Source organism: Rousettus aegyptiacus, unplaced genomic scaffold (assembly GCF_014176215.1).
Source record: "Rousettus aegyptiacus isolate mRouAeg1 unplaced genomic scaffold, mRouAeg1.p scaffold_m13_p_12, whole genome shotgun sequence".
Lineage (NCBI taxonomy): Eukaryota > Metazoa > Chordata > Mammalia > Chiroptera > Pteropodidae > Rousettus > Rousettus aegyptiacus.
This window is the reverse complement of record NW_023416287.1, coordinates 18,758,957-18,783,775: the sequence shown is the minus strand read 5'-3', so window position 1 is coordinate 18,783,775 and position 24,819 is coordinate 18,758,957. Positions and strand designations below refer to the sequence as shown.

General features: G+C 44.9%; 1 protein-coding gene and 1 non-coding gene across 2 annotated transcripts; one reads left to right on the top strand and one right to left on the bottom strand.

The window, feature by feature from the left end:
• Positions 1-3,469: 3,469 nt before the first annotated feature.
• Positions 3,470-19,242, bottom strand: AHCY (adenosylhomocysteinase). Its single transcript, XM_016162264.2, has 10 exons — positions 19,127-19,242; positions 13,471-13,661; positions 12,298-12,373; positions 10,806-10,955; positions 9,815-9,927; positions 9,144-9,351; positions 8,963-9,050; positions 8,746-8,863; positions 7,725-7,919; positions 3,470-4,350 (listed from the first exon to the last, which is right to left on the bottom strand). Exons 1-10 carry the CDS (start codon positions 19,152-19,154, stop codon positions 4,219-4,221), a joined length of 1,299 nt encoding a protein of 432 aa, XP_016017750.1. The 5' UTR covers positions 19,155-19,242; the 3' UTR covers positions 3,470-4,218.
• TRNAI-UAU lies at positions 13,936-14,009 on the top strand. Its single transcript has one exon. It is a non-coding gene; the product is annotated as a tRNA-Ile (tRNA).
• Positions 19,243-24,819: the final 5,577 nt, after the last annotated feature.

The window sequence follows — 24,819 nt, the reverse complement described above, 5'->3', positions numbered from 1 at the left end:
GAAACAGAAAAATTTGGAGCAGTTGCTTCAGCCTTGATAACTACCATGTATCTGTCTTTGGAGGTAAGGACAGTGGGGCTCAAAGGCCAGCACAGGTGAGGCCACCTGCCCTGGCTCACTTGTCCACTTGCAGTCTTCCATCTTTCAAATTTCATCAAACTCCTTCCTTTCCAAGTAACCTTTGCCCAGCTGGAGATTCAGGTTGTGCCTGCAGTGTCATAACCAGTATATAATCGAGGAGGCAAAACCCAGACCCTGGACTTGATAGAGCAGAAACCATCTGGATAGAGCACAAGAAAACGAAGGGTGCTCCAGGCTAGGCTGGCAACATAATTCTGCACACTAGGTCTCTTGTGTTCTCTGGGCTTCCTTTTACTTGTCTATAAAATGGAAAGCTGCTGCTGTTATTCTTGCTGTTCTTATCATAAACCTAAGAAAGTGATGCTTGTGCCTTAAAACAACAAATAGAGAGAAACTGCCAGTTGCTCGTTTACTGTCATTTAGGCTGCAAGCCCACAGGACAAGAACTTGTTGTTCCTTGTATCACAACTGCTGCTGAGTAAATATCATTAACGAGAATATTGGGACATTCTGCAGTTAGTTTCTGTGTTTTCCAAACATTGTTCACCAACCAGGCACCATCTGGCCCCCAGGGATGAGGCCAGGGATGCAAAACCAAAGACCCAGCCCATTAATGACAAAACCACTTGGCTGCTGGGTCCAGACAACTGGATGGAAGATCAGCCTATTCATTCAACAAATGTGTATTGAGCACCTACTGTGCCAGGCATCGTGCCAGTTGCTGAGTACTATGGTGAACAAATCCAATATGGATTCTTTCCTTACAGAACTTATGGTCCAGTAGGCCATGACCACTGACCCTTGTTAGAGACTATAACCATTGTTAGTAATGATTCCTTTTCCTGGAAAAAAATCCAGCCATGGCCTGGCTAGACAATACAGCGGAGGTCCTAACCTCTAAGCTGTGGACTGGTACCTGTCAGTGGCCTGTTAGGAACTGGGTCGCACAACAGGAGGTGTGTAGCACGCAAGTGAGCAAAGTTTCATCTGTATTTGCAGCCGCTCTCCAGCACTAACATCACTGACTCAGCTCCACCTCGGATCATCAGGCATTAGATTCTCATAGGAACACCAGCCCCTGGTGCCAAAAAGGTTGGGAACTGCTGCAGATTCTTGGCTAATTCCTCCTTTCCCCATGAAACTTTGATGACAGAGCCCAGACATCCGGAGTTGGGGTTGGGGGCTTAGCAGACACGTCATCTTTCATTGTGGGTGCCTGGTCAGTGTCACACATGTGACAGATTGGCAGACGGAAGATCAGAGGTAAGGCTGATGTGAGAGGGTTTTTTTTCTGGTTAAAAAAAGGTTCTGAGAACTGGCAGGACATCTCCAAAGAGGAAAGGGAGGCAGGGGGAGGCTGAATAACAAATCAGAACCCCTAGGGAACTGGAGTAAGGGGGACTACATGGGATCTCACAGGAGAGAACATCTGGAAAGGTATTTCCTGTGTCTGGAAGAAGACAGACTTGAGGGAAGGGACTGTGCTTACACAAAGGCAGGGGCCCCTTGGACGCAGCAGCATGGCTGCTGTGGGAAATAGGTTTTTAACATCTCTGGCTCAGATTACTAGTGGCCTTCCCCTCTTTTCTACTGAGGAGTCATTGTCCCAAAGACCACCATGGTAGAGTTGCTGAGGTGGCCACTGCAGGCAACACTCTCTGGTGGTGGCAGTCTTGTCTTTAGGGGAAGTAGATTACAGTTCCAGAGTTACTGGTTCAAGTATCAGAGGGTCTGAAACCAGGCTCCCTTCCTCCTAAACCTGAGCCTTTGGTGTGGAAAGGGCTTGGATTTTGGGCTCAGAGTCCTACCTACTACAAAAACCAGCTCACTCTCATGGCTTCTCAGAAGCTGTTTCTCAATTTGTAAAACAAGAATTCAAGTCCCTAGAAGGTTATCATTGTGCTTACTTGGTACAATACCTGACACACAGTTAAGTGTACAAGAAACAGCAGTGGGCATGGTAGTGAATTTCAGTCTGTTTGTTTTGACCACGGGTGTCATGATCAGTTGACAAGTGGCTCCCATGTCATCTGTTACTAATGATTTAAGTTCCAAAGTTTATGGAGTCATACCATATGTGCATATAATTTACTGTATTATCTTGGGTCAGGTCACCTGGCTTCTCTCAACCTCTGTCCTCATTAGTAACAAAAGAGTAATCATACTACCTTATAGCCAGAGGCTGAGAATACATAAATTAACAAGTCATAAGCGTGTAATGCCCAATCAAGAAAGGGACATCCCAGGAGTCTATACAGCTCAAGGATTAAAACCATCAAGGTCTTATCTTGATGTTTAAGTCCTCTCCTTCCTGTCCCCCAGGCCAGCTTTCTAGCCCTGTATGTTGTAACTTCCCTTACACTACAGCCAAACAACTCTTCCCTACCCCACTGCTCCCTCATTCACTCTTGCTTAAGCTGTTCTGCTGCCTGGAATGCCCTTGCCTTCAATTCCTTCCATTAAAAATTTTCAGTTATTTCAAAATCCATTTCAAGCACCACTCTTCCTCAATGGCTTTCTCCTACTGCTGCCAGGCACTGAACTCTAAAGCTAGGCAGAGAAAGGGAAGTGCCAGGAGGTGGCAAAGCTGTTTGTGTGTCTGCCTTCTTCCTTGAGCTTGAGATCACAACAGGCTGAGGTCAGGTCTCAAAGATCCTAGAATCCCCATTATGCCTTCCATCCATTGGATAACACTTAGAATAGTTTCCAGTTACAGTTCCCTGAGGGGTTCTCATTTTGCTTTGGTTTCCAAAACTAGAACAGGGATTTAGTAAATGAGCATTTAGGCAAATGGAGGGAGGCCAATACTCACTCAGCTTTCTGTGATTTGATTCATGATAAGGCCTCCTGTAAACGTGTGATGTTAGGAGAAACACCTAACCTCTCTGAGTCTCTATTCTCATCTATAAAATTAGGATAATATTACTAAACTTATTGTGTGAATAAAGAAAATCAACTACAAAACCCCTCGAACCCAGTAGGTGTTCAATATATAGTTCCCCAAGGAGCACTGGATCAATCCAAAGTGGCAACGGGGGAGAAAAAGAAAATATGAATTGAAACACACAAAAAATAGAGGAAATAAATAGGAGTGGGAATTACAATAAATATAAATGGGTTAGATTTACCTATTAAATGATTTACCTATTAGGTTGGGTTAAAAAAAAAAATCAGACTTTACGAGACATGCCTGGAGAGATGAGTTCTCTTCACTTTACCCATCCTTCCAAGCCCAAGGGTTTGCCTGTAGTCCTAATCACCCCACACTGTGGACAACCCCCTGTCTATTACCCCTGGCTCATTCCATACACTGTTGGCAGTAGATTATATAATAAAAGCTCAAAATTCTTTTAGGCACCAAAATCTTTATTTATTTATCTACCTTCTCTTTTTTAACATTATAAACATTATATAAACATTTTAAACCAAGTTAATTTTTTTTGATCCAGAGTTGTCATAGGAACCATCATGTTACATAGTGGCAGCAGATCTATGTCTGCTTTTAAGATTCTTTGGCCCCTCTCAACCTCCAGCTGTCACTTCTCTTGTCCTTCCTTGGCTGTCCCTTCACAGTATATTCTATAACCCCTGTAAAATAGGGACTGAAAGTACCAACTTCATTGTTCTGAGGTTTAAGAGAATGCCCAGCACTAAAGCCAGACCCTCAGGAGCATTCAAACTCCAACAGTTCCTCCCTGCCCATTGATATAGCCCCTTCTTATTTGTCATGGTCTGAGGAACCAGTGAACCTGCAAACCAAGAACATGGGTTTAACATCCATAGGCAAGGTTAGGGCCTAGATGGGAAAGTGGATGGCCTTTGTGACCACTACTGCCAACTTCCAGCCTAAAGGACTGACTGAACAATTCCAAAACCCCTGAGCTCATGGTTTCCTGTGGGTATCTCCCATGTACCTGCACTGTGACCAGGCTCGAAGAGGGGACTTCTCAGTTCACCCTGCCTCACTTGGAACAGTATGAGGGATGCGGCAGAGGCCAAAGACTGAGTAACAAGCCCCAGGAAGTCGATGGGGGACATTAACAAACCATTCTCAAAGTTGGCGCCAGTTGCTCTTAGGGGAGAGGTAGGACCTGAACAAAGACAGCAGCTGAAAGGCAAAAAGGGCAGGCCTGGTTCTTAGTAGCGGTAGTGATCTGGCTTGAAGGGGCCATCACGGGGCATGCCCAAGTACTGGGCCTGCTTCTCAGTCAGTTTGGTCAGCTTCACGTTCAGCTTACCCAGGTGGGCTTCAGCTACTGCTTCGTCCAGCTGGGGAGAAACACAGGAAGAACTGGAATCAGTGCCATCCTCTAGGACTCCTTACTTGCATCTAGCTCCCAACAGAGCCAAGAATTGTTCCGTTGGGGTATCTGCCATATGTGTTATGCATGTTATTTCATTCTATATATATCTCCTCAGTGGATAAGATGTTTTTGACTGCCTAGCTCCCCTTCCTCAAGAGGAAACAATGCTATATCCTCCCCTCCAAGTAGCCCTGCAGGGACCATCAATTACATCTTCTTCCTCACCCTCCACTAACCCAAGTAGCTAGCCAAAATGATTCTCTGAAATTTATCTGTGGACATGAAATTTTCCAAGACAGGTAGAGACAGGGTCTCTCCAATCAGTCTCAGCCTACTAGCGGCAAGTCTGTTTGATAAGTGAATGTAGAGGGAAAAAAGAGCCAAGAGACAGAGAAAGACAGCTCTAATAACACCGAATCCTTGGATCCACTGTCTGAATCTTAGGCTCTTTCAATTATATAGCCAATAGAGGTCCTTTTTAAATTAAACTGGTTATGGTTGTTTTAAAATTTGTCCTTAAATTCTTTGTCTACAAATTCATAATATTCCTTCCTTTAAGAAATGAAGCCTAATTCCTCACCCCTTGAGTGATTCATTTCTAATGAACAGAATAAAGCAGAAGTGATGGTGTGTGACTTGGAGAGTAGGTCCTAAAAGACACTGTAGCTACCTCCTTTGTTCTTCCCTCTGGATCATTCACTCCAGGGAAAGGCCAGTTGCCATTTCATGAGGACGATTAAGTAGCCTATGGAGATATCCAAGTGGCAAGGAACAGACCTCCTGCCAACAGTGACATGATGTGGATCTTCCAGCCTCAGTCTAGTCTTCAGATGACTACAGCCCTGGCTGACATCTTGACTGCAACTTAATGAAGGACCTCCTTGCTAATTCCTTACCCACAAAAACTGAAATAATAAATGTTTATTGTTTTAAGCCAGTAAGTTTTGAAGTTAAACTGTTCTGTAGCAACAGATAATACACCAGTTTAAATAAGGTTTCCACCACTTGCTACCAAAAGGACTAATAAAAACTTGCCATCCTCCTTTTACGAATGTAGAAAGCACGGCTCAGAAAGATGAAATGACTTGCCCAAGGTCATACAGCTAGTTATTGATGTAGCTAGAATTTGAACTCAGGTCCATCTGGCTCCAAAGCCCTAAAATTTGTCTCAAGCATCCCAACTTAATGGCCTCCAGGGCAACTTTGAAGAGAGAAAACAGAAAACAAGAACAGAGGCTGAGATTAAATAAGGCCAATTTCTAAGTCTGACCAGTCCGAACTGTATAGAAGGGACCTGAAAACAAAGGTTAAGTGGTTATACTTAGAGAAGGGTCAACTCTGAGTGCAAGGAGGGGTCTCGTTTTCTCAGTGGCTAGCTCTATGTGGGGCCTCTCTTTACCTAAGCCCACAGAGCTTTACATTCCCAAGTGGTTTCACACCCATTGTCTCATTAGAGCCTCACAAATACCCTTAAAGAGGGCAGGATTTATTCTGTTTAACAGATGAAGAAACTGAGGAGAGACAGGCAAAAGCGTGAGCAGAGCCTAGCCCAAGTACATGTCAGTTCTGGAGGCAGAATGAAGTTCTCCAACTTTCAGAGCACCTATTGAACCTTTATTTCATTTGCCCTGGCCTAGCCCTGAACCTACTTCTTCCTTCTCCCTGAACCCACGCCTAGAAAGCAGTGTGTCACAATGGTTAACAACTTGGATAGACAGCTAGGTTCTACTCCTGGACCAGTAACTGACAGTTGTGGGAGCAAGTCAATCTCTGAACCTTAGTTTCCTCATTTGTAAGATGGATCTCTCCTGGCTTTTACAAAGATCAATGATATTCAGAGTCTCCAGTACAAGTAGATGCCTTAATAAACAGTGGCTGCTCTCTCTGGCCTTGTTAACCAAGGTACCTAATCCCTTACCCACACATGGCATGTGAGGCATGAAGTCAAGGATGTCCTGTCCCTCCCTAATCTATGTTTTGGCAGTGATAAGGAAGGAAGTAAGGATGGGGCCAGGTGCTGGGGTGGGAGATGAGATCTTTGCATTTTTACTTCTAATTCTGGCCTCATTTCAAAGGCCTACCCAATTCTCACCACATTCATACCCATATTTCCTCTAATTGGGATCAGATGGAGGTCAAATGAGACTTTTAAAACTCCACAATAAGGCTAGGGACTGGCAGGCTGCACAGAACAGGATAACCCTTGAGGCCCTTATGAGTGAAACATCTGGTCCAGAAGACAGTGCTCAAGGCAGACCAGGGGGAACAGAGTTGGCCGGTCTTGAGAGAACACTGGAACCTCTTCCTATTTTAGTTGGCAGAACCAGCCTTTCAAGGCGTGGGAGGATTAAGGAGACTCCATCATAACCTTTCCAGTAGCCAAGTGGTATAAGAGCAAAAGCTACTCTTACCATTTGGCTGATAGGGAAACCGAGGCCCAGACAGGCTAAGTGGCAAAGACAAGTTAATCCATAACCCTGGCAAAAAAATGCCGGGACTAAAATGTAGCAGTTCTGACCCCTGGTGCATGGGGTATTAGGATGAGCACTGGGTTGACGTCAGGAGACCTCATTGTCATGGTTACCCTGACCACACTCATAGCATGTCAGGTGCTATACTCAATGTGTTAGTGGCATCATCTCATTTCAAAGCCACAATCCTGCAGCCCATACCCTGCATTTGGCTTATAGACATGTCCAAGTTCACCCACCTGGTTATTATTTAAAATTATAACAAATTGCCTATATTTAAAAATTGAATATTTCATACAAAGATCTTGATATCTGGCTTCTCTTGAAATGTCAGGAGCTCTGGGTTCCAGGTTGATGACAGGCAGCCAATCCCTTCAACTGGTGCATGTGCTCTACGGTCAGTTCCCACTCAGTCCAGTCCACTCATTTACCTGCCCAATCCCTGTGGGCATGTGGGTTTGTGACCCCTGCTCAAAGGAAATCCTCATGATCCTTAAAGGAGGCACTATTAACTTTATGTTATAGATGAGGAAATGGAGGCACAGAGAAGTTAAGTAACTTGCCCCAGTTACACAGCCTCTAAATGGTAGGGTGAGACTCAAACCTGGGTGTGTTTCACAACAAAGTCCATGCTGTTCTCCTCACCTAGCCCTGAGATGCTGGGATCCTGCCACCCTGCCATCTCCTACTTTGGGCCTGAGTTTCCTCATCTATTAAATGGAGAGGATGATTTCTACCCTATGGAAGACACTGGGAAGATCTCTGAGACAGGAGAGAGGTGAGTATTTTATGAACTCTGGCAAGCCCTATGTAGTGAGCCATGTGTTGGAAACATGACCCTTGGCCTGGGGTAGAGGTAGGAACTCACCTTCTTAGGCAGGAAGTGGACCCCAATGGGGTATTTGTCTGGATGGGTCCACAGTTCAATCTGCGCCAGCACCTGGTTGGTGAAGGAGTTGCTCATCACAAAGCTAGGGTGGCCCATGGCACAGCCCAGGTTGACCAGCCGGCCCTCAGCCAGCACGATGATGCGACGCCCATTCTTCAGCCGGTAGCGGTCCACCTGCAGGTGGGCATAGCAACAGTGAGAGCTGGTGGGGCAACGCTCCCAATGTCCACCTCTGCCTCACTGTACCTACCCTCATGTTCAGCAGTCCTTCCTGCCTCCAAGAGTACCTGTGAAGAGCCTGCATTGCCCTAGAACAACCTCCACCACAGAGCCTGTCACAAACGATTAATTCAATAGCCAATATTTACCAAGCAGCTCTGAGCTGCAGACTTCACAGATCTGCTATGAGAATTTAATGAGCTGAAACATGTAAAGCACTTGACACATGGCTTGGCACAAACTAAGTACTCAGTAAGTAATAGCTAATGTTGTTGTTACTTATTATTATTATTGCCACATACTCTAGGTTAAATGCATACACAAAATTACATATATATAAAACTATATATTTATTACATATATAACTAATAACAACCCTATAATTTAAGTACTACTATTAATCCTATTTCACAGATGAAGAAACTGAAGTTTAAAGGGTTAAGTCACTTGTCCAGAGCCACACACTAAAAAGTGGCTGCAATTTGACTCTGGACAGCCTGAGGACAGATCCCATGTTCTTAATCATCTTGCTTAGTAAAAGTTAAATGCAATGGCGCTCAAGCTTGGCTGCACACCAGAATCATCTTGGGACCTTTAAAATGCCTGGCCTCAACAAGATTCTGATTTAAGTGGCCCTGAAACCAGGCCTTCTTCCTCTCCATCCTGCTGCCCAGGTTTTCAGAGCCTCCTCCTCTGGCTCTCCATTGGTTAGCAAGCCCACGAGCATGTCCCCTTCAGCCCTCTCTCTGCTCACCCTGCTGGTAGGGCTGGGGCATCTCACCTGGGGCTTGATGTTCACCTTCTCCACAGCATTCTCATTCAACCACTTGACATCAACCTCTACGTCAAAGTGTCCAATGTTACACACGATGGCATCATCCTTCATCTGCTCAAAGTGCCTATGGGGAGCCCAAACCCAAGGGAGGCCATCAGGGAAAAAGAGCAGCCCCAAGCCTGCCCCTTCCTTTGCTCCCCAGGACCTCCCACATGGCACCTACCGGCCAAGGATGATTTCGATACAGCCTGTGGTAGTGACAAAGATGTTGCCCTCTTGACAGGCCTCGTCCATGGTAGTCACCTCATAGCCTGTGCAGACAGTGGCCGTGGGTCACCCTGGGTGGCCTTGCCCCTCCTCTAGCCCCAGTGGCTAACAGTCAACCCTCACCCTCCCTCTCATACCCTCCATGGCGGCCTGCAGTGCATTGATGGGGTCAATCTCGGTGATGATAACTCGGGCCCCAAAACCTCTCAGGGCTTGAGCACAGCCCTTGCCCACATCACCGTAGCCTGCTACCACTGCCACTTTGCCTGCAATCATCACGTCTGTGGCCCGCTTGATGCCATCTATGAGGGACTCCCGGCAGCCATAGAGGTTGTCAAACTTGCTCTGAAAGAAGAGGGGACAAGGAGGCGATGTGGGCAGGCAAGGCCCTGGGGCCTCAGACCCACTCTGAGCATCTCAGCCTGCCGGGCCTTGGGCTGATCACCTCCTGTGACTTCTCCCTACTAGCTAACGTCCTCATATGCCCCTTGCCCTGATCAGCCTCAAGACCTTCTTCCTAGCCTTTCTCTGCCAGTGCAGGCTTCTTAAGGATCAATTACTAGGATAAGCTGCCCAGTTAAAGAATCTGCTTCACTTTAAAGCTCTTCATGCCCACCTCTGAGGATTACTGTGTCATTCTTCCCCTCTTTAATACACTAATTACCCTTAGTCTACATCCTCCTTCCCCCATTCAAATGAGGGCTTCAAGTCACTAGCCTGCGACCCTCTCAGGGGCCCTCCTTCAAGGCCCTAGTCCTGAGCTGCCCCAGGAGCCAACAGCTGGAGTGTCACTGTACAATGGGCTCACCTTAGTGACAGAGTCATTGACATTGATGGCAGGCACCTTCAGGATCCCATTGGCCTTCATCTTATATAGGTTGTGGACCCCTGTTGTGGTCTCCTCGGAGATGCCTCGGATGCCTGAACAAGAGGGAAGGAGATGAGCCTCAGGTCAGGAAGGAGCTGCCCAGGCAGGGGCAGGGGTCTGGGTTGAGCCTACACCTGAACTCACCCAAATTCATTTTTGCCCCCTAAAGCCACTCCTCTTTCTGGGTTCTCAACTCTGTGACTGATACCACAGTCCACCCAGCCAAACAGACTAGCATGAGGGAGGAGTCACCACCATTACCAGGCCCAGTGATCCTACTTCCCAACCATACTCAAACTCTCCATTCCCACTCGCACTGCCCCAGTCCCTGCCACTATCATCTCTTGCCTGACCTCCCAGCCACAACCCACCCTCCACACAGCAGACGTCTTTAACACGTATGTTTCAGAGAAATCTTTTTAAAACCCTCCAATTACTTCCCTTTGCTCTCAAGATCAAGTCAAATTCTTTTCTCTTGGCTTATTAAGTCCTCACACATCTGGCCTTTAATAAAGCTCCAGCCACATTCTGTAATACTCTTCCAGCGAAAGAAGCTGCCATGCTAGCTTCCTTTCTATTTCCTCAAGAGACATCCTTTCCTGCCTTAGGGCCTTTGCACTGACTGCCCCTCTCTCCCCCCCAGCTTTCTTTTCTGCTCTGCTTTTAACAAAGCTAACTCATTCTCAGCCCTGGCTCATGCTTGCTCTTGGACTGTCATCTCGGCAAGGCCTCCCCCAGCCACCCAAGCCCCATACGATCAAAAGTCAGGAAGCCAGGCCCCAGAACACCCGCAGGAGCCTGCTGTCCTCTCATTTTCCACAAAATCTGCTACTTAAGGTGCTGGGAATCCTGCCAGGCCTGCTGCTTTCACTTGGATAAGCAGGCCCCTTCTAGACCTCCACCACCCAGCCCATCCACCTGTCTTACTCACCCGACAGGAGCTTCGGGTACTTGGTGTGGATGAGGTTGGTGAGGTCACCGCCATCGTCCAGAATCATGTTGAGGGGCCCATCCTTGAAGTACAGTGTCTGCTCAATGCACCACAGGTACTCCTCATCTGTTTCACCCTTCCAGGCATACACTGAAGGGTGAGCGGCACATCAGGACCTGTCCTCCCCACTGGCACCTGCTTCAGGAAGTACCTAGGCAGAGCCAAATTCTATCTCCCTCCTAATTTCCATCCTAGTCACCTCTCGCACCTCTAAGGACTCAGCAGTGATAAGAACGCAACTTGGAACCAGGGAGATCTGAGTTCAAGTCCTGACTCTGCACTTGCCAGCTGTGACTGGGCAAATCACTTCACCTTTCTGAGCCTGTTTCCTCACCCGTAATTAGGACTCGCAATAGTATGGATTAAATGAGACAGAAACCACATAGAATCACCCAGATATAGGTAAATGAAAATAATTGCTTTCTAACTCCCTTCTATCTGGGCCCCAAGAACTAGGCATCAACCCACAGTGATCAGGCTCCCACCCATAATACCTACTGCTGCAGAGGCAAAGAGCCATATCCAGGAGGACCCACAAAGCAAGATCCAAGGTTGGTTCTGCACTGAAAGGCCCAGCGGTCTCTATGATGGGTGATCTCAGGCAAAATCTGGCCAAAAAACTACTAAAAGCAGCTACTATACATAGAGCACTTTCTCAGTGCCAGACATTACTGCCAGTCCAGGTTCCTCCATCATAGGGTATTACTGGGACATATGTGTGGAGTTCTCATGAACCTCCTGTGAGCAAAGGACATCTGCCAAGCAGGGTACACTGCCCCTCCCCTTAACTCAGGCAGATAATGGTCTTGAAAACAAAGCCTTTCCCAGAAAAGGATCATGAAGCCCAACTCAGGCTAAGGAGTAAGAGACATGTCTATCCAGGCCTGGTCAATCTCTAGAGGGTTCCTCCTGACCCTTTCCTCTCCACCTGGTTAGGACTCATGAATGTCCTACTTAATCACCATCAGAGATAACCACTCCCCTCCCCAGGCAGACATGTTCCAGTTTCTCCACCTTATGAAAGTCCTTCTCCTTTAGTGCTAATCCTTCTCCAGCCCCCTAGACCATCAGACCCTAGGGAACAAGACCTCTGGGCTCAGCATCCCTCCCCAATTCTTTTGGAAACAGACCCCTATCCTTTCTTTAAGCAACTTCCCCCTCTTCTATACCATGTGGTTCCCAATCATAAGATCCCACCCTTCCTGATCACATGACTTGAGCTGGGGCAATAAGCACCTCTATAGGATTTCAGATGACAGTGAGACAAAACAGCTCTTTCCTATAAGTCGCTAGGCTTAAACTGTGTGGCCACGATGCCTCACCCCTGCTCCTGGGAAGTCTGTCACTGTAGCATAGGAGTGAATGAAGCCAATAGGGAGAAGCAGAGCCCCTTAAATGCATTCCACATTCCCAAGCAGCAAGGAGGACCAACCTGGAATGCCGGCCTTGGCGATGGCAGCTGCTGCATGGTCCTGGGTGGAGAAGATGTTGCAGCTCGACCAACGCACCTGGAAAAGCCAGCAAGACAGGGCTGCGGTCACACAAGGCTCAGAAGCACCAAGGCCACTGGACAAGAGTAAGGAAAAGCCCTGGAGCTAAGCATGAGAGACTTGGGATCTAGGCCCCACAGGCTTAGACTATAGGCTGGGGTCCCTGGTGAGTGACTGGGAGCTAGAACAATGGTGACAAGACCCAACTTATGTTTTAAAACATCACTCTGGTGCTGTGTGGAAAAGAAAAGCTTCCACAAGGAAGTGAGGAGACAAGTAAAGAAGCCGTTGTTAAGAGTTCAGATAAGAAATTCAACAGCAACAAGGGTAATGAGTATATTTTGGAGGCTGGGCTGACAGCGTTTGCTGCAAGATTCCTTGTTGGAATGAGAAAGAAGAGTCAGGGATGACCCCAGGTTCTTGAACTGAGAGAACCTGAAAGGCTGGAGTTTTTGGTCATGTGAAGACTAGGGGTTAAGAAATTATGAGTTTGTTTGGACCTGTTGAGGCTGATATGTCTATTAGATTTCCAAGTGGAAATGACACACCAGCTGCTGGATATACAAGTCTGGAGATCTGCAGAGAAGTCTAGGTTAGTATGTATATCTGGGAGTAGTCATCATATAAGAGTATTTAAAGCCATAATATCATATCACCAAGAGTGATATGAAAAGAAAGAAGAGGTCCAAGGACTGAGCCCTAGTTACTTTCTTGGTTTTGGCTGCTCTGCCCTGCGCTCTTATGAAATCATCTTGCTTCGAGACTCCCAGAGAGGTTAGAAAAGCTGCCAATCACTGGTACACAAGACCCACGCTGAACTAATCAGCCCACTATCCTTCTAGCAGCCATGATTGACCCAAGGTGGGCACAGGACCCTGGAAAGGCCAAAAAAAGCCAGTCCTTCGATAAGTCAGCGGGACAGTGAGCTGAGCTTTTCCTACCAGAGCTCCTCAGTCAAAGGATGTGAATTGAGGGCTGTTAGATGCTCTCTTCCCATCAGGAAGAAAATATGTACAAAGAGTAATGGCACTGTGACAAAGCTGGGGCCCCAGCTGGGCCTCAGAGGGCACCACACTGAATTTCCCTGCCCTATATGGAACAGCTACAGGTCTCACCTCAGCACCCAGGGCGACCAAGGTCTCAATGAGGACAGCTGTCTCAACGGTCATGTGCAGGCAGCCAGCGATGCGTGCGCCCTTCAGTGGCTTGGAGGCTGAGTACATCTCCCGCATGCGCATCAGACCCGGCATCTCATTCTCTGCGATGTCCAGGGCCTTGCGTCCCCAGGAGGCCAGACTGATATCAGCTGCAGGGGCAGGAAGGATGGGAGTTCCCTGAGTGGCCTCATCCCACCAACCAGAAAGCATCGCCCCTCCTCATTCATCCAATGTGGACTGAAAACACTAAGTTTGAGCATTTCATCACTGCATTTTGTCACTCATTCAACAAAGATTTAGGGAACTTGGGCAATCAAAAAGAAAAACATGGTTCTTGCCTACCTAAAACCTACAGCCTATGGTAGAAGATTTAAACAAAGAATCACACGGGTACATGAAAATTACAACACAGGTGGGGGCAGGGGCTCCATAGTGTAGTGGTTAGCACATCTGCTTTATACTCAGAAGGTCCTGGGTTTGTGCCCCAGGTGGAGCCATGGACCATACCCCAGGTGCGCCAGGCCCTGTGAGTGCACCAGGCCCCTCAGGACCCCGGGTGCGCACCACCAGCCTGCGGGAGGAGATGCCGCATCTTCAGAGATCCAGTTCTTAAGGGAAACGGTAACATTCATAGATCAGGGGTGGAAGTGGTGGTGGAGGTGAGGGCAGGGGGGAGGGCGGGGGAATTAAAGAGGGGGAAAAAAGAAAAAACTACAACACAGGTAAGTGTCCCTTAAAAAACAGCTATCAGCCTATATATACATCCCCCTACCCTTTCTGCTGCCACCTATCAAGCTCTTTATTCCCTAAAGATTTTAGCTCCTGGCTCTCCATCTTCCAAGTTATCACTCTTGGTGACTTTAACACTCAAATGATAGTACCTAACAACTTGGACACAATTCCTTGATCTTAAAAATGCAAAAATGCTTCTTCATTTCTGATGTTGCTTTCCACATGGAAGAAACTCATCTATGTATTTAACACTCTTGGCCTCTCTACCCCAGAGGAAGTAGAGTGACATGTCTGATTAGTAAACTTGGGAGGAATAAACTGGGTATTTTCAGTTCGGTTCTCCCTTCTTTGCAAGCAAGCAGCAGCCAGCTTGCCTATAGAAAGCATGTTTTTCCATATAGAGGCCTATCCACCTTGCCTGTAACCGATGGGTAACTGCTTAATTTTGGGGTTCAGTTAGGATCATTTGACTTCGACACTAATCTACATCTTCTGGCTTCAAAGTTATTAGTAATGAAGTTAGATTTTGGCCTCTGCCACCCCAAATGTCTCGAATTTGTCCAAATTCTTAAGCAGGAAGAAAGGATACTATTATGAGCTCTCTCACTATCTCGATACTCTTCTAATAATCTCACCCTATCTACCCTCATGCTACACTACTAGCTCATCCCAAGGTCAATCCCTTGGTCAGTGTTTTCATACTTCCCAGATAAGAGTCATCTGGCATACTTATAAATCTCCCCTGGATAATGAGATTTAATAAGTCTAGAATGGAGCCTGGGACCCCTGGTGATTTTTATCTTTAGAGAAGCTTAGATCTTGCCAATCACCCCAGGGGATAGTGGATGGGCAGAGAATTTAATAACAACAAATAATAAAAATGACTAAGTCAGTCTGCTTCCTACTATACAATTCAGAGATGAAATATTCCTCCCCCATGGGAGAGACTACTCCTACACTGCCACCAAACACACACCCTCCCCCTAGGAGTCCCTTACCTTGCCCCATCCACCTTGGCAGGCCATCACCAATGACATACTCTTTTGAAATACATATTTCAAGAAACCAATTCTGGTCATGTCCCATCTTTCCAATCCTCTCCCACTAGAGCCCCAACTCCAGTCAGGCTGTGGCCCCGCCTTAATCCTACCAATTTTCACTGTCCCTCACCACATCCACTTTGTGTTCTCAACTTCTTCCTTCCACAGTTTAAGATTCCACTGTTCCTTCTGCTCTTCTGTCCCCCTGAGAACTCCCTGGCAAAATTTCTACCCTAGTTAAACCCAACCCTCCACTGCACTCAAGCCACTGAGCCCAGCAGGAGGAAAATCACAACTGTACCAAGAGGTCTCATTTTTTAAGACATAAATCTCAAGGATTGACTCACCTTTTTTACTCTCTCCAAACCTCTAACATTTTCCTCATCAAGTGACCACTTCACAAATCATTGAGTATTCAGAACTATGCCACTTTTTCTCCATGGAATCCACTAGTCCTCCTCATTTATAACTACAGAAAAGGCATTCACTGTCTCTGTTCTGTGGGGCCTGATCTCATATACTCTCACCTCTTTGAGGACTACACTAATCCACTGAAATGGCTCTCTTCTCAAAGTCTCCAAAGACCAGCCTGATCCCCACATCTAACAGTCAATTATCTGTGTCCATATTTCTCCCTGCAGCACTGATCCCCCTAATTACTCCCTTCTTCTGAAATCCTTTCCTTGCTTGGCTTTTATGCCTGTCCTGTGGTTTTCCTCCTACCCTCCTGGCTCCTCTTCCTGTATTTCCTTTTATACCTTCTCTAAGGCAATAATTCCCACATATTTCTCTCCAGGCCAATTTCTCCCCTGAACATGAGACTCATAATCCAATTGCCTACTCAGCACCTCTTCCTGGATGCACAATTAGATCTATTATGTCAAGTTTGAACCCCCATGACTCCCTACTCTCTCCCCAAACATGTTACTCTTCCAGCCTTCCCATTTTAGGAAATACCATTTGACTAGCTGCTCCAGCCAAAAACTTTGATTCCTCTTTTCCCATTTCACCCCCTTCCAATCCCTGTCAGCATATTGTTGGTTCCAAATCCCAAATATATAAGCAATCTAACCATATTTCACCACCTTGGATCACTGAAGCAGCCTCATCACTGGTCTCCCAGCTTCCACATACTATTTCCTCATAGAAGTCAGAGGAAGAAGTTATTTAAAATTTAAGTTCTCTCACCTCCACTCTTCTGCTAAAGCAAAAAACAAACCTCCAATGACTTCCCCTTACCCACAAATAAAATCAATCCTAACCCCCATGACTGCCCACCCGTCTCCCCTCAACCTCTCCACCCTCTTCTCCCCTTTACTTGCTGCTCAATCATATAGACCTTCTGACTGTCTGTCCTTACAGTCTTGAGTAAACTCATTCCCACCTCAGGGCTTCTACACAAGTTCTCTTAGCCTGGATAGCTCCTCCCCAAGTACTTAAAACAGAGCCGGCAAACAATAGTACAAAAGGAGGTACTCAACAAAAACCTGGAAACAGATAAGAACTTGGTATATTCCTGCTGGAGGACAGAGTGTACCAGGGTGATTCTAGTAGATGGCATAAGATAAATCAAGATTTTATTCTCAGTGTGGGAAGCCTACAGAGTGTCAAGTTTCATGACCAGTTTGTCTTTCGAAACATCCCCTTTGGTTGCTGCATGTTCCTGTGGAGTAGGATACACAGCGAAACCTGTGAGGAGGGTGAACAGACCTGAGATGGTGGCTGTGGACATATCGAAGTGGGCAAATCTCCTCACTTACAAAATGGAGACAACAATACCACATTATCTGTATGCATGTCTGTCCCACCTCACCCTTTGCATGCCCATTGCCCAGTAGGCCCTGACAGAGTAAGCAAATGTTTACTAATCATTTCTGTTGTGAGGACCGAATAAGAGAAGGTACACGAAAGGGGCCGACACAGGACAGGGTGGCAAAAGGAAACAAGTCTGAACCTAGTCAAGCTCCTAGCATTTAGCAATGAGGAAAGGACCCAGAGAAAGGTTTGCCCCAGGTTCCACAGTCAGTCAATGGCAGAGGTGGTACTGGTGGTCAGGAGGGGCTAGAGCCAGAAGCCTTCCCTAGGCTCCTGAGAGGAGCCCAGCAGTAATGGACAATGGGTTCTGTCCTATCCTGCTAAGCTCCACCCCTTCCACTACCACCTGTCACTCTAGCTTAAAAGAACTCTACTGTCCTCATAACAGCTACACCAGCCCCAGAGTTTTCTGTGGCTCCCTCAACTCTAAGGGCATAAAGAGGGTCTGGAGCTCTTCATCACTCACAAAACAGGGACAACAATCTACGCTGGCCATTACACCATAAGTTACTATTGTTTAACTACTACAGTTGACCCTTCAACAACACAGAGGTTAAGGGCAATAACCCCCATGCAGTCAAAAATCTGCATGTAACTACTGAATCCCCTCAAACTTCAGTCATCCTTCAGTATTTGTGGAGGATTGGTTCCAGGACCACTACCCCCCCTTGCGGATACTAAAATTCCTGGATGTTCAAATCCTTCATATAGAATGGCATAGAACGATGCATACAGTCAGACCTCTGCACTGGGCTTAAACCAACCAGAGACAGAAAATACCACAGATGTGAAACTCAGGGATACGAAGGGCCGACAGTATATATTTTTGAAAAAAAAAAAAGCCACATGTAAGTGAACCCAGGTATTTCAAACCCTTGTTCTTCAAACATCAACTGTGTTTCTACAGAATCTCTTCAATTCCTGTTAGAACCTCAGCTTCTTCCTCTGTATAATATAATGGGATAAAATCCACCTCTGAATAGTAGTCTATAAACACATGCAAATCACCAGATACACAAGTGTCCCCAGGTTTCATGGTGTCTTGAATTTTCTTTAAAAACTGCTAGCCAACTTGAACTGCTTTTTGCTGAAAGTTCATTAGGATTGTTCCAAGTGGGTTCACTTATGTACAGTAGTGAAAAAGTGTGCTCAGAGGCCTACAGGGTCTGGTTCATATCCTGCTCCACCACCTCCCAGCTGTAATATCAGAGGCAAGTTACTTTTATTTCCTGTGTCTCAGTATACCCACCGTAAAATGAAGACGTAATATTCTGTACCCTAAAGAGCCGCGAAAATAAAATGAATTAATCTAGAATTAAGGTAGAAGGTGGTGCCCATCCCACAGTAAATGCCCAATATACATAAACTATATAACAGCTTCAATCCATGGGACAGCACGAAGGATTTTTTTCTAATCACTCCAAATATTCTTCGAGATTCTCTGCACGACTATCCCTGTTGGCCAAGTGGGTGACCCCAGAGGATGAGTAACGAGCCCCAAATCCCTTGTGAGTGGACAAGTGCTGGCCTTCGGCTAGCGCTCCAGGAGTCTCCTCACAAGCCCTTTGAGGCTCCAGTGCCCTCGCCTTCCCTGTAGGAGGCCCAGAGAAGGATGGGCATTTGTCCGGGACCACCTGGGGACCAGAGGGCTGGTCTAGGCTCAGGAGGTAAGAACTGGATTCCCTAGTGTAGGTCCCGGGAGGTGACAGCGATCCCAGAACGCTGCCAGGTGCGCGCAACCCGCCCGCCCTAGCGGCTCAGTGCACAACACGCCGCTACTTGACTGCCCCACAGTCCGCGCCGCTACACCCGGGCTCGCTGGGATTTGTAGTCCGCGGCCGCCTCCGACAACCCTCTCTCAGCGGCGCGAGAACTCCAACCCCCATGCGGCCTCGGAGGCCAGGGTAGCGCCGAACCAGCGATTCAAGGGGGTCCCGAGCGCGCGGCGTCGGCCCCACGTCCGCCGTCTAGACAGGCCCCCAGCGGGCTCGGAGCCGACGTGGCCTGCTGCATGTCCTGGAACTCACCGACTTTGTAGGGCAGTTTGTCCGACATTTTAGCGGTGCTTCCGCACGGAGTGACGGACACCGGCGAAGGGGGCCGGGCCTGAGACTGCGTACCGGAACCGGGCGGGCAGCGCTGGGAAGGGACCTGCGCGTGGCGCTGGCGCCTTTAAATACCTTCCCCTAATTGCATATTCATGATCCATTGGGGCGGAGCTGTTAGGGCGGAGCCGTTAGGGCGGGGCCTGATGCACAAGGGCGGGACCAGAGCGAACTTCGATCACTGATGAACCGAGATTAGGTTTGATCCTGCGTGGTCCTTGGACGTTTTGCCGGGGGCTCAGGAAGGGAGCTGGGTTGAGGCCTGAGAGCGAACGGCCAGGCTATTGTTTCTTTCCTTCGTTCAGCTAGTGAATCCGATGTCAAAACCGAGTGGAACGGAAATTCCAACCAGTTGACTTCCCTGAGCCTCAATTTCCTCATCTGTAAAATGAGCGGAATGATATCTACCACACACATGATTAGTAAAGTTGAAATATGTCAGGTACCAGATACATCCCAGATATTCCATCCTCCTCCACCTAACCACTATTCTGAATTTAGGTGTTTGTATGCATTTTTACACTTTTACTACGCTTGTATAAATCGTTAAACACTTAGTAGAAATTTTTGTATTTAAAACCTTTATATAAATGGTGCCATACTGTACTGGCTGAATCCAACAGATGTGCCTCAGCCTGCATCCCCACGCACCAGTGTGCCCTTTCCTCCCACTTTCCTAACCTTCCTGCCAGAGTTGACAGGGTACCTTTTCAGGCTTTAGCAACTTCCTCTTCCTCCAGCGCTTTCGAGGGTTGATGTTCATTTTTCCTCTCACTCTGCTCCATCTTACTGGGTCGTGTCACCTACACTTGTGACTGTTGTGACCACATATATCCAGGTGATACAAGTGTTCATGGACTAGAACACTGCCTTACTCCAGGTGCCACCCGTTTCCCTTCTCAATCAGATGCCCCTTTCCCCCCCCTGGAGTTACCGCAACAGTGAATTTTAATCTTTCCTTTGTTTTTCTCAATGGGTTTTACTATCTATGTGATCATCTCTAAACAATGCATTGTTTAGTTTTGCCGATGTTTTGCCTGTTTTTGAATGAAATACTGTATACATTCTTCTGCAACTTGATTTTCTCTTTCAGCATTGCTTTTGAGAGTCATTTGTGTGGATACTATAGCTGGGTTCATTTATTTTCATTTCTGTATAATCCACTTATTTATTCATTTTATTATCGGTGGACTTTGGGTTATTTCAGTTTTTGCTACTACAAAGAATACTGCTCTAACATTCTTCTGTGTTTATATATGTGTAGTATAGGTATAGATATCTAGGAGTCGAATTACTTGAACGGATATGCTCATGTCCAACCTAACTAGGTAATATGAAACTTTCTCAAAGTGGTTGCATCATCTATTTTCCCACCGACAGTGATGATTCTTGTTCTATGTCCTTACCAACACTTCTTATTATCATTTTTTTTCTTTGTCAACCTGGCAGGTATTAAATGATATCTTATTGTGGTTTTAATTTTAATTTCTTTGACTATTAATGAGGTCGAGCACCTATTCATGTGTTATCATCTATACAAGATTCTTTCTCTGTAAAAGTTCCATTTATGTCTTTGCCCATTTAAAAATAGGTGGTTTGTTTTTTCTTTTCAATTAATAAGAATTCTTTACATATTCTGGCTACTAGTCTTTTGCTAGTTATATGTGTTGCAAATATCTTCTCCAGGTTTGTGTTATGTCTTCTCACCCTTTCTATGTTGTTTTTTGATAAACAGAAATTTCTAGTTTAATGTAGTCAGATTTATCAGTCTTTTTCCTTAGAGTTAATGGGAGTTTCGTCTTGTTTTAAAAAGCCTATATATCCCAAGGTAATAAAGAATTTCTCCCATATTGTCATCTCAAAGGTTTATAATTAAAATATGTATGTGATATGAGGCAGGAAGTCTATTTCACTTTTTCCCCTGTGGATAAGCAGATGTCCCAGCACCACTTAATGAATAGTACCTCCTTTCCCCAGTGACCTATAGTGCCATCTCTGTCATAGATTAAGTGTCCATAAATACATGGGTTGTTTCTGTGCTCTTTTTTCGATTCATTGGTCTATGCCAAACCTACACTGTTGAAATTACTAAAGCTTTATAAAAAATCTTGATATCTGGTAGGGGAAGTTCCCTTACCTTGTTCTTATTCAAGAGTATCTAGGCTATCTTAGACGTTTGCACATCTGTATAATTTTGGAGTCACCTTATCCACTTCTAGGAACAAAAATAGGAACAAAAAGCTTTTTGGAATTTTTACTGCAATCATATTAATCTATAAGTTATTTTGGGGGATAATTAACATCTCTATGTCATTGAGTATTCCAACCATTAATATGCTATATCTTGATAGATAAATTTTACATATATTTATATATTATATATATTTCCCCATTTATTTAGCTATGTAATGTCTTTCAATAAAGTTTGATATTTTTCTCCATAAATGTCCTGAATATATTTTGTTAGATTTATTCCTGGGTGTTTTTTATGTTATTTTATCTTAAAAATTTTTTATTTTCAGATATTTATGTCAGATGTATAGAAAAGAATTGCTTTTAGTAGATTGATCTGTTTAGCAGCCCTGAAGAATTTTTACTTGCTTATAAATTCTTCGTGTTAACTACGTGTACAGTCCATATCATCTGTAAGTAATGACAATTTTGTGTCTTATTTTCAAATTCTGACACCGTTGTTTTCGTATTTTTGTTTTGTTTTGTTTTGTTTTTCTTGCCTTATTGCCCTGGCTAGATTTATAGAACAATGGTAAATGGAAAAGGTGGACATGACACCCTTCTCTTGCTCTACTACCTTTTGTGTCCTTCATCTCATTGGCTGGCTGGCACCTCCCTCCACCAATAATTCATCAATTGAGCTCTCAAATCCAACCCCTCCTCTCTATCCCATAGCCAATAACCTGATTCCATCATTATTATCTCCCACCTGGATCAATGCACCAACCTCCTCACCGGTCTCCAAGCATCCAGCCTAGCAGGACCCTTGTTCAAAAGTGAGGGGCGGAAAGAGTGCCATTTATAAATCTTTTCCTTTTCTTCCTCAGTCTTTCTCTTGCATTGTCATGTTTTTTAATTTGCTCTTTAATGTCACTAAGTAAATAAAATGTTTTAAATTAAAAATTTATGATGTATCTTTATATTGTACAATGTTAGTTTTGAAGTAAATATAAGAACATTTAATTCATATGCAGAATCACCACAATTACACAATTCATATTTCATAATTTATACATGCATGTATGTTTTTTCTAACCAGAAAGAGGAAACGCTGCACAAAACCAGCTTCATTTCACTTTTCGTTATGTGCACATTTTATCAGTACTCTACCTTCAGTTTACTGATGAGTAAAGAAACATGGATGAGAAAAGGAATTATGGATTTCCCTATCTTTTCCTTTACTTCTACATAAACATTTTCAGCGTTCTTGTTTGGCTAGTACAGAGTAAGTAACATGAGAAACAAACAATAGGGTCCCATGGTTGGAAAACATAGCCTCTTGGAGCTATTAGCACTCATGCTTCTGTAGATTTAACAAGCTTGCCTTGTACTTGCTTTGAGTTCTGCTGAACTCCTACACATCATGGATCCACTGGAATTCTGTGTCCGTGGGACTTCATAATCATATGTGTGCACAGATACTGTGTCTGTGCCATTCATTTTAGGAAAAAACAGGGGAAGCATTTTATGCATCTGCCTCATACCCCCAGGTCCAAGTTTCTCCCCATAGATCATTAATCCCCGAGGCTTCTAGGAGATGTATGCAAATGCCCTGAACAAGAAGTCTTGGGAGGGAAGCTGAAGGCCTGGAGCAGACCTGGGGCAGGCCTAGGGCAGGCATAGCCAGAGATGCACTGCACAAAGTGAATAGGTACCTGTGCAGTATTGGTTTCCACAGCTCGTCTGGACTGGGTCAGGTGAGGCCAAGAGAATCTGAAGTGGGGAACAAGAGGGTCTGACACAGCCACCTGATCCTTCCCCTTCCAACACACACAGTACTGTTGTGGCGAGTTCAAATCCAAGACCCACAAAGCCAATTGAGATTAATTATGAGCCTTTATTAGTTGGCCAGCGACCTACTCTCTCCACCATGCAGGGTCAGAGAATTAGCCCCAAGCTTCCAGAGGAGGCAGCTTATAAAGCCTGGAACTACATCCTGGTGGGCTTTGATCAAGCAAGCAAGCGGATTACAAAAGCAGGAGTTGGCTGTTAGCATCTAGTACAAAGATATATTGTTTCTGGGGGACTCCTAATCTTATAACAAATGGGGCCTGATAAACGGTTTTGTTATCTGCACTCCGGCGCAAATGTTGTCTTTTCTTGGGAGCTGGCACCTGAAGATGCCACTCCCTGTCTTGTCCTCGAGACTAGCTTACTAGAGAATTTTTCACTTTTACACTATCACTATTTACTGTATTTTTAACATTTTTCCTCTATCTTTAATGTACATATTTAAGTATATTTACATATGTAATTTTTATGTTGCTATATGAGGATAATTTTTCTTATTTTTTGAAATATAATTCTTATACCACAAAACGCACCATTTTAAAGTGTACAATTCAGTAGTTTTAGGATAGTGCAACTATCACTATGCTCTGATTCCAGAACATTTCATCACCCCAAAAGAAACTCTCTATTCATTAGCAGTTAATTCCTATTTTTCTCTTCCCCTGGTCCCTGGGAACCACTAATTTGTGTACTCTATGTTTCTGTAGGTTTACCTATTGAGAGTGTTTCATGTAAATGGGATCATACAGTATGCGGTCTTCATTTTTAGTTGAGATATTGTTTGTATACAGTGATGTGAACAGAACTTAAGTATTATCTAGATGAATTTTGGCAAATGGATACACCTATGTAACCTATACCTCAGTAAACTAAGAGAGCGTATATGAGGATAATTTTTAAAAAGTTCACATGGAGAAGATATTTCACATTACTATCATGGAATAATAGGGTTTTCCCATTTTTTCACTATCAGAACTACAATGAGTCATTTATTCACACAGTTTCCCTTATATGTTGGATCATTTCTTTGAAATAACTTGTTCAAAAGACATAAGGATTTTCAAGGCTCCTCCTGATTTTATTGTTATATTGTTTTCTAAAAGTCATCAGCAGTTTCTACATATTTATCAGCATTTATATTATTTTTGGTTTTTTGCTAATTCAGTAAGTGAAATAATACGTAGTTTGAGTGTACATTTTGTTACTATTAAAACAAAAGTTTCTTGCTCCAGAATAAACCTAGTGAGAACATCCCACTAAAAATTTATGACAATCCATTTGATTCTGTGCGGTATAGTGTGACATACTTTATTTTCCAGTTTGTTTCTTTAGAGGCAATTTCCACTCCTCCCTCACTGTCACTCCTCTGGTGGAGATGACTTCCACCTGTCCCATTGCTTCTCAAGTCTTTTTTTTATACTGCAAAGAAAATTTTATTTTATATATCACTTGCCATGAATTTTTGTCAATAGTAGTTATATAAATCTGCCTCGTGCCATTATCCAAGTGCTATGACCATTTTATGTCCATAATTCACTTCTGTATTTATAGAATTGTCATGATCTACATAAGTACATCTAACAGTGAAGGCT

Bases quoted from the DNA above. Each gene is read 5' to 3' on its own strand.
- AHCY (XM_016162264.2), bottom strand. From the start codon at position 19,154: ATGTCGGACAAACTGCCCTACAAAGTCG. The intron at 9,928-10,805 runs GTGAGTAAGACA...CCTCTTGTTCAG, and splicing joins GTACCCGAAGCTCCTGTCGG to GCATCCGAGGCATCTCCGAG. The intron at 9,051-9,143 runs GTATGAGAGGGA...CTGTCTGCACAG, and splicing joins ACTGCAGGCCGCCATGGAGG to GCTATGAGGTGACTACCATG.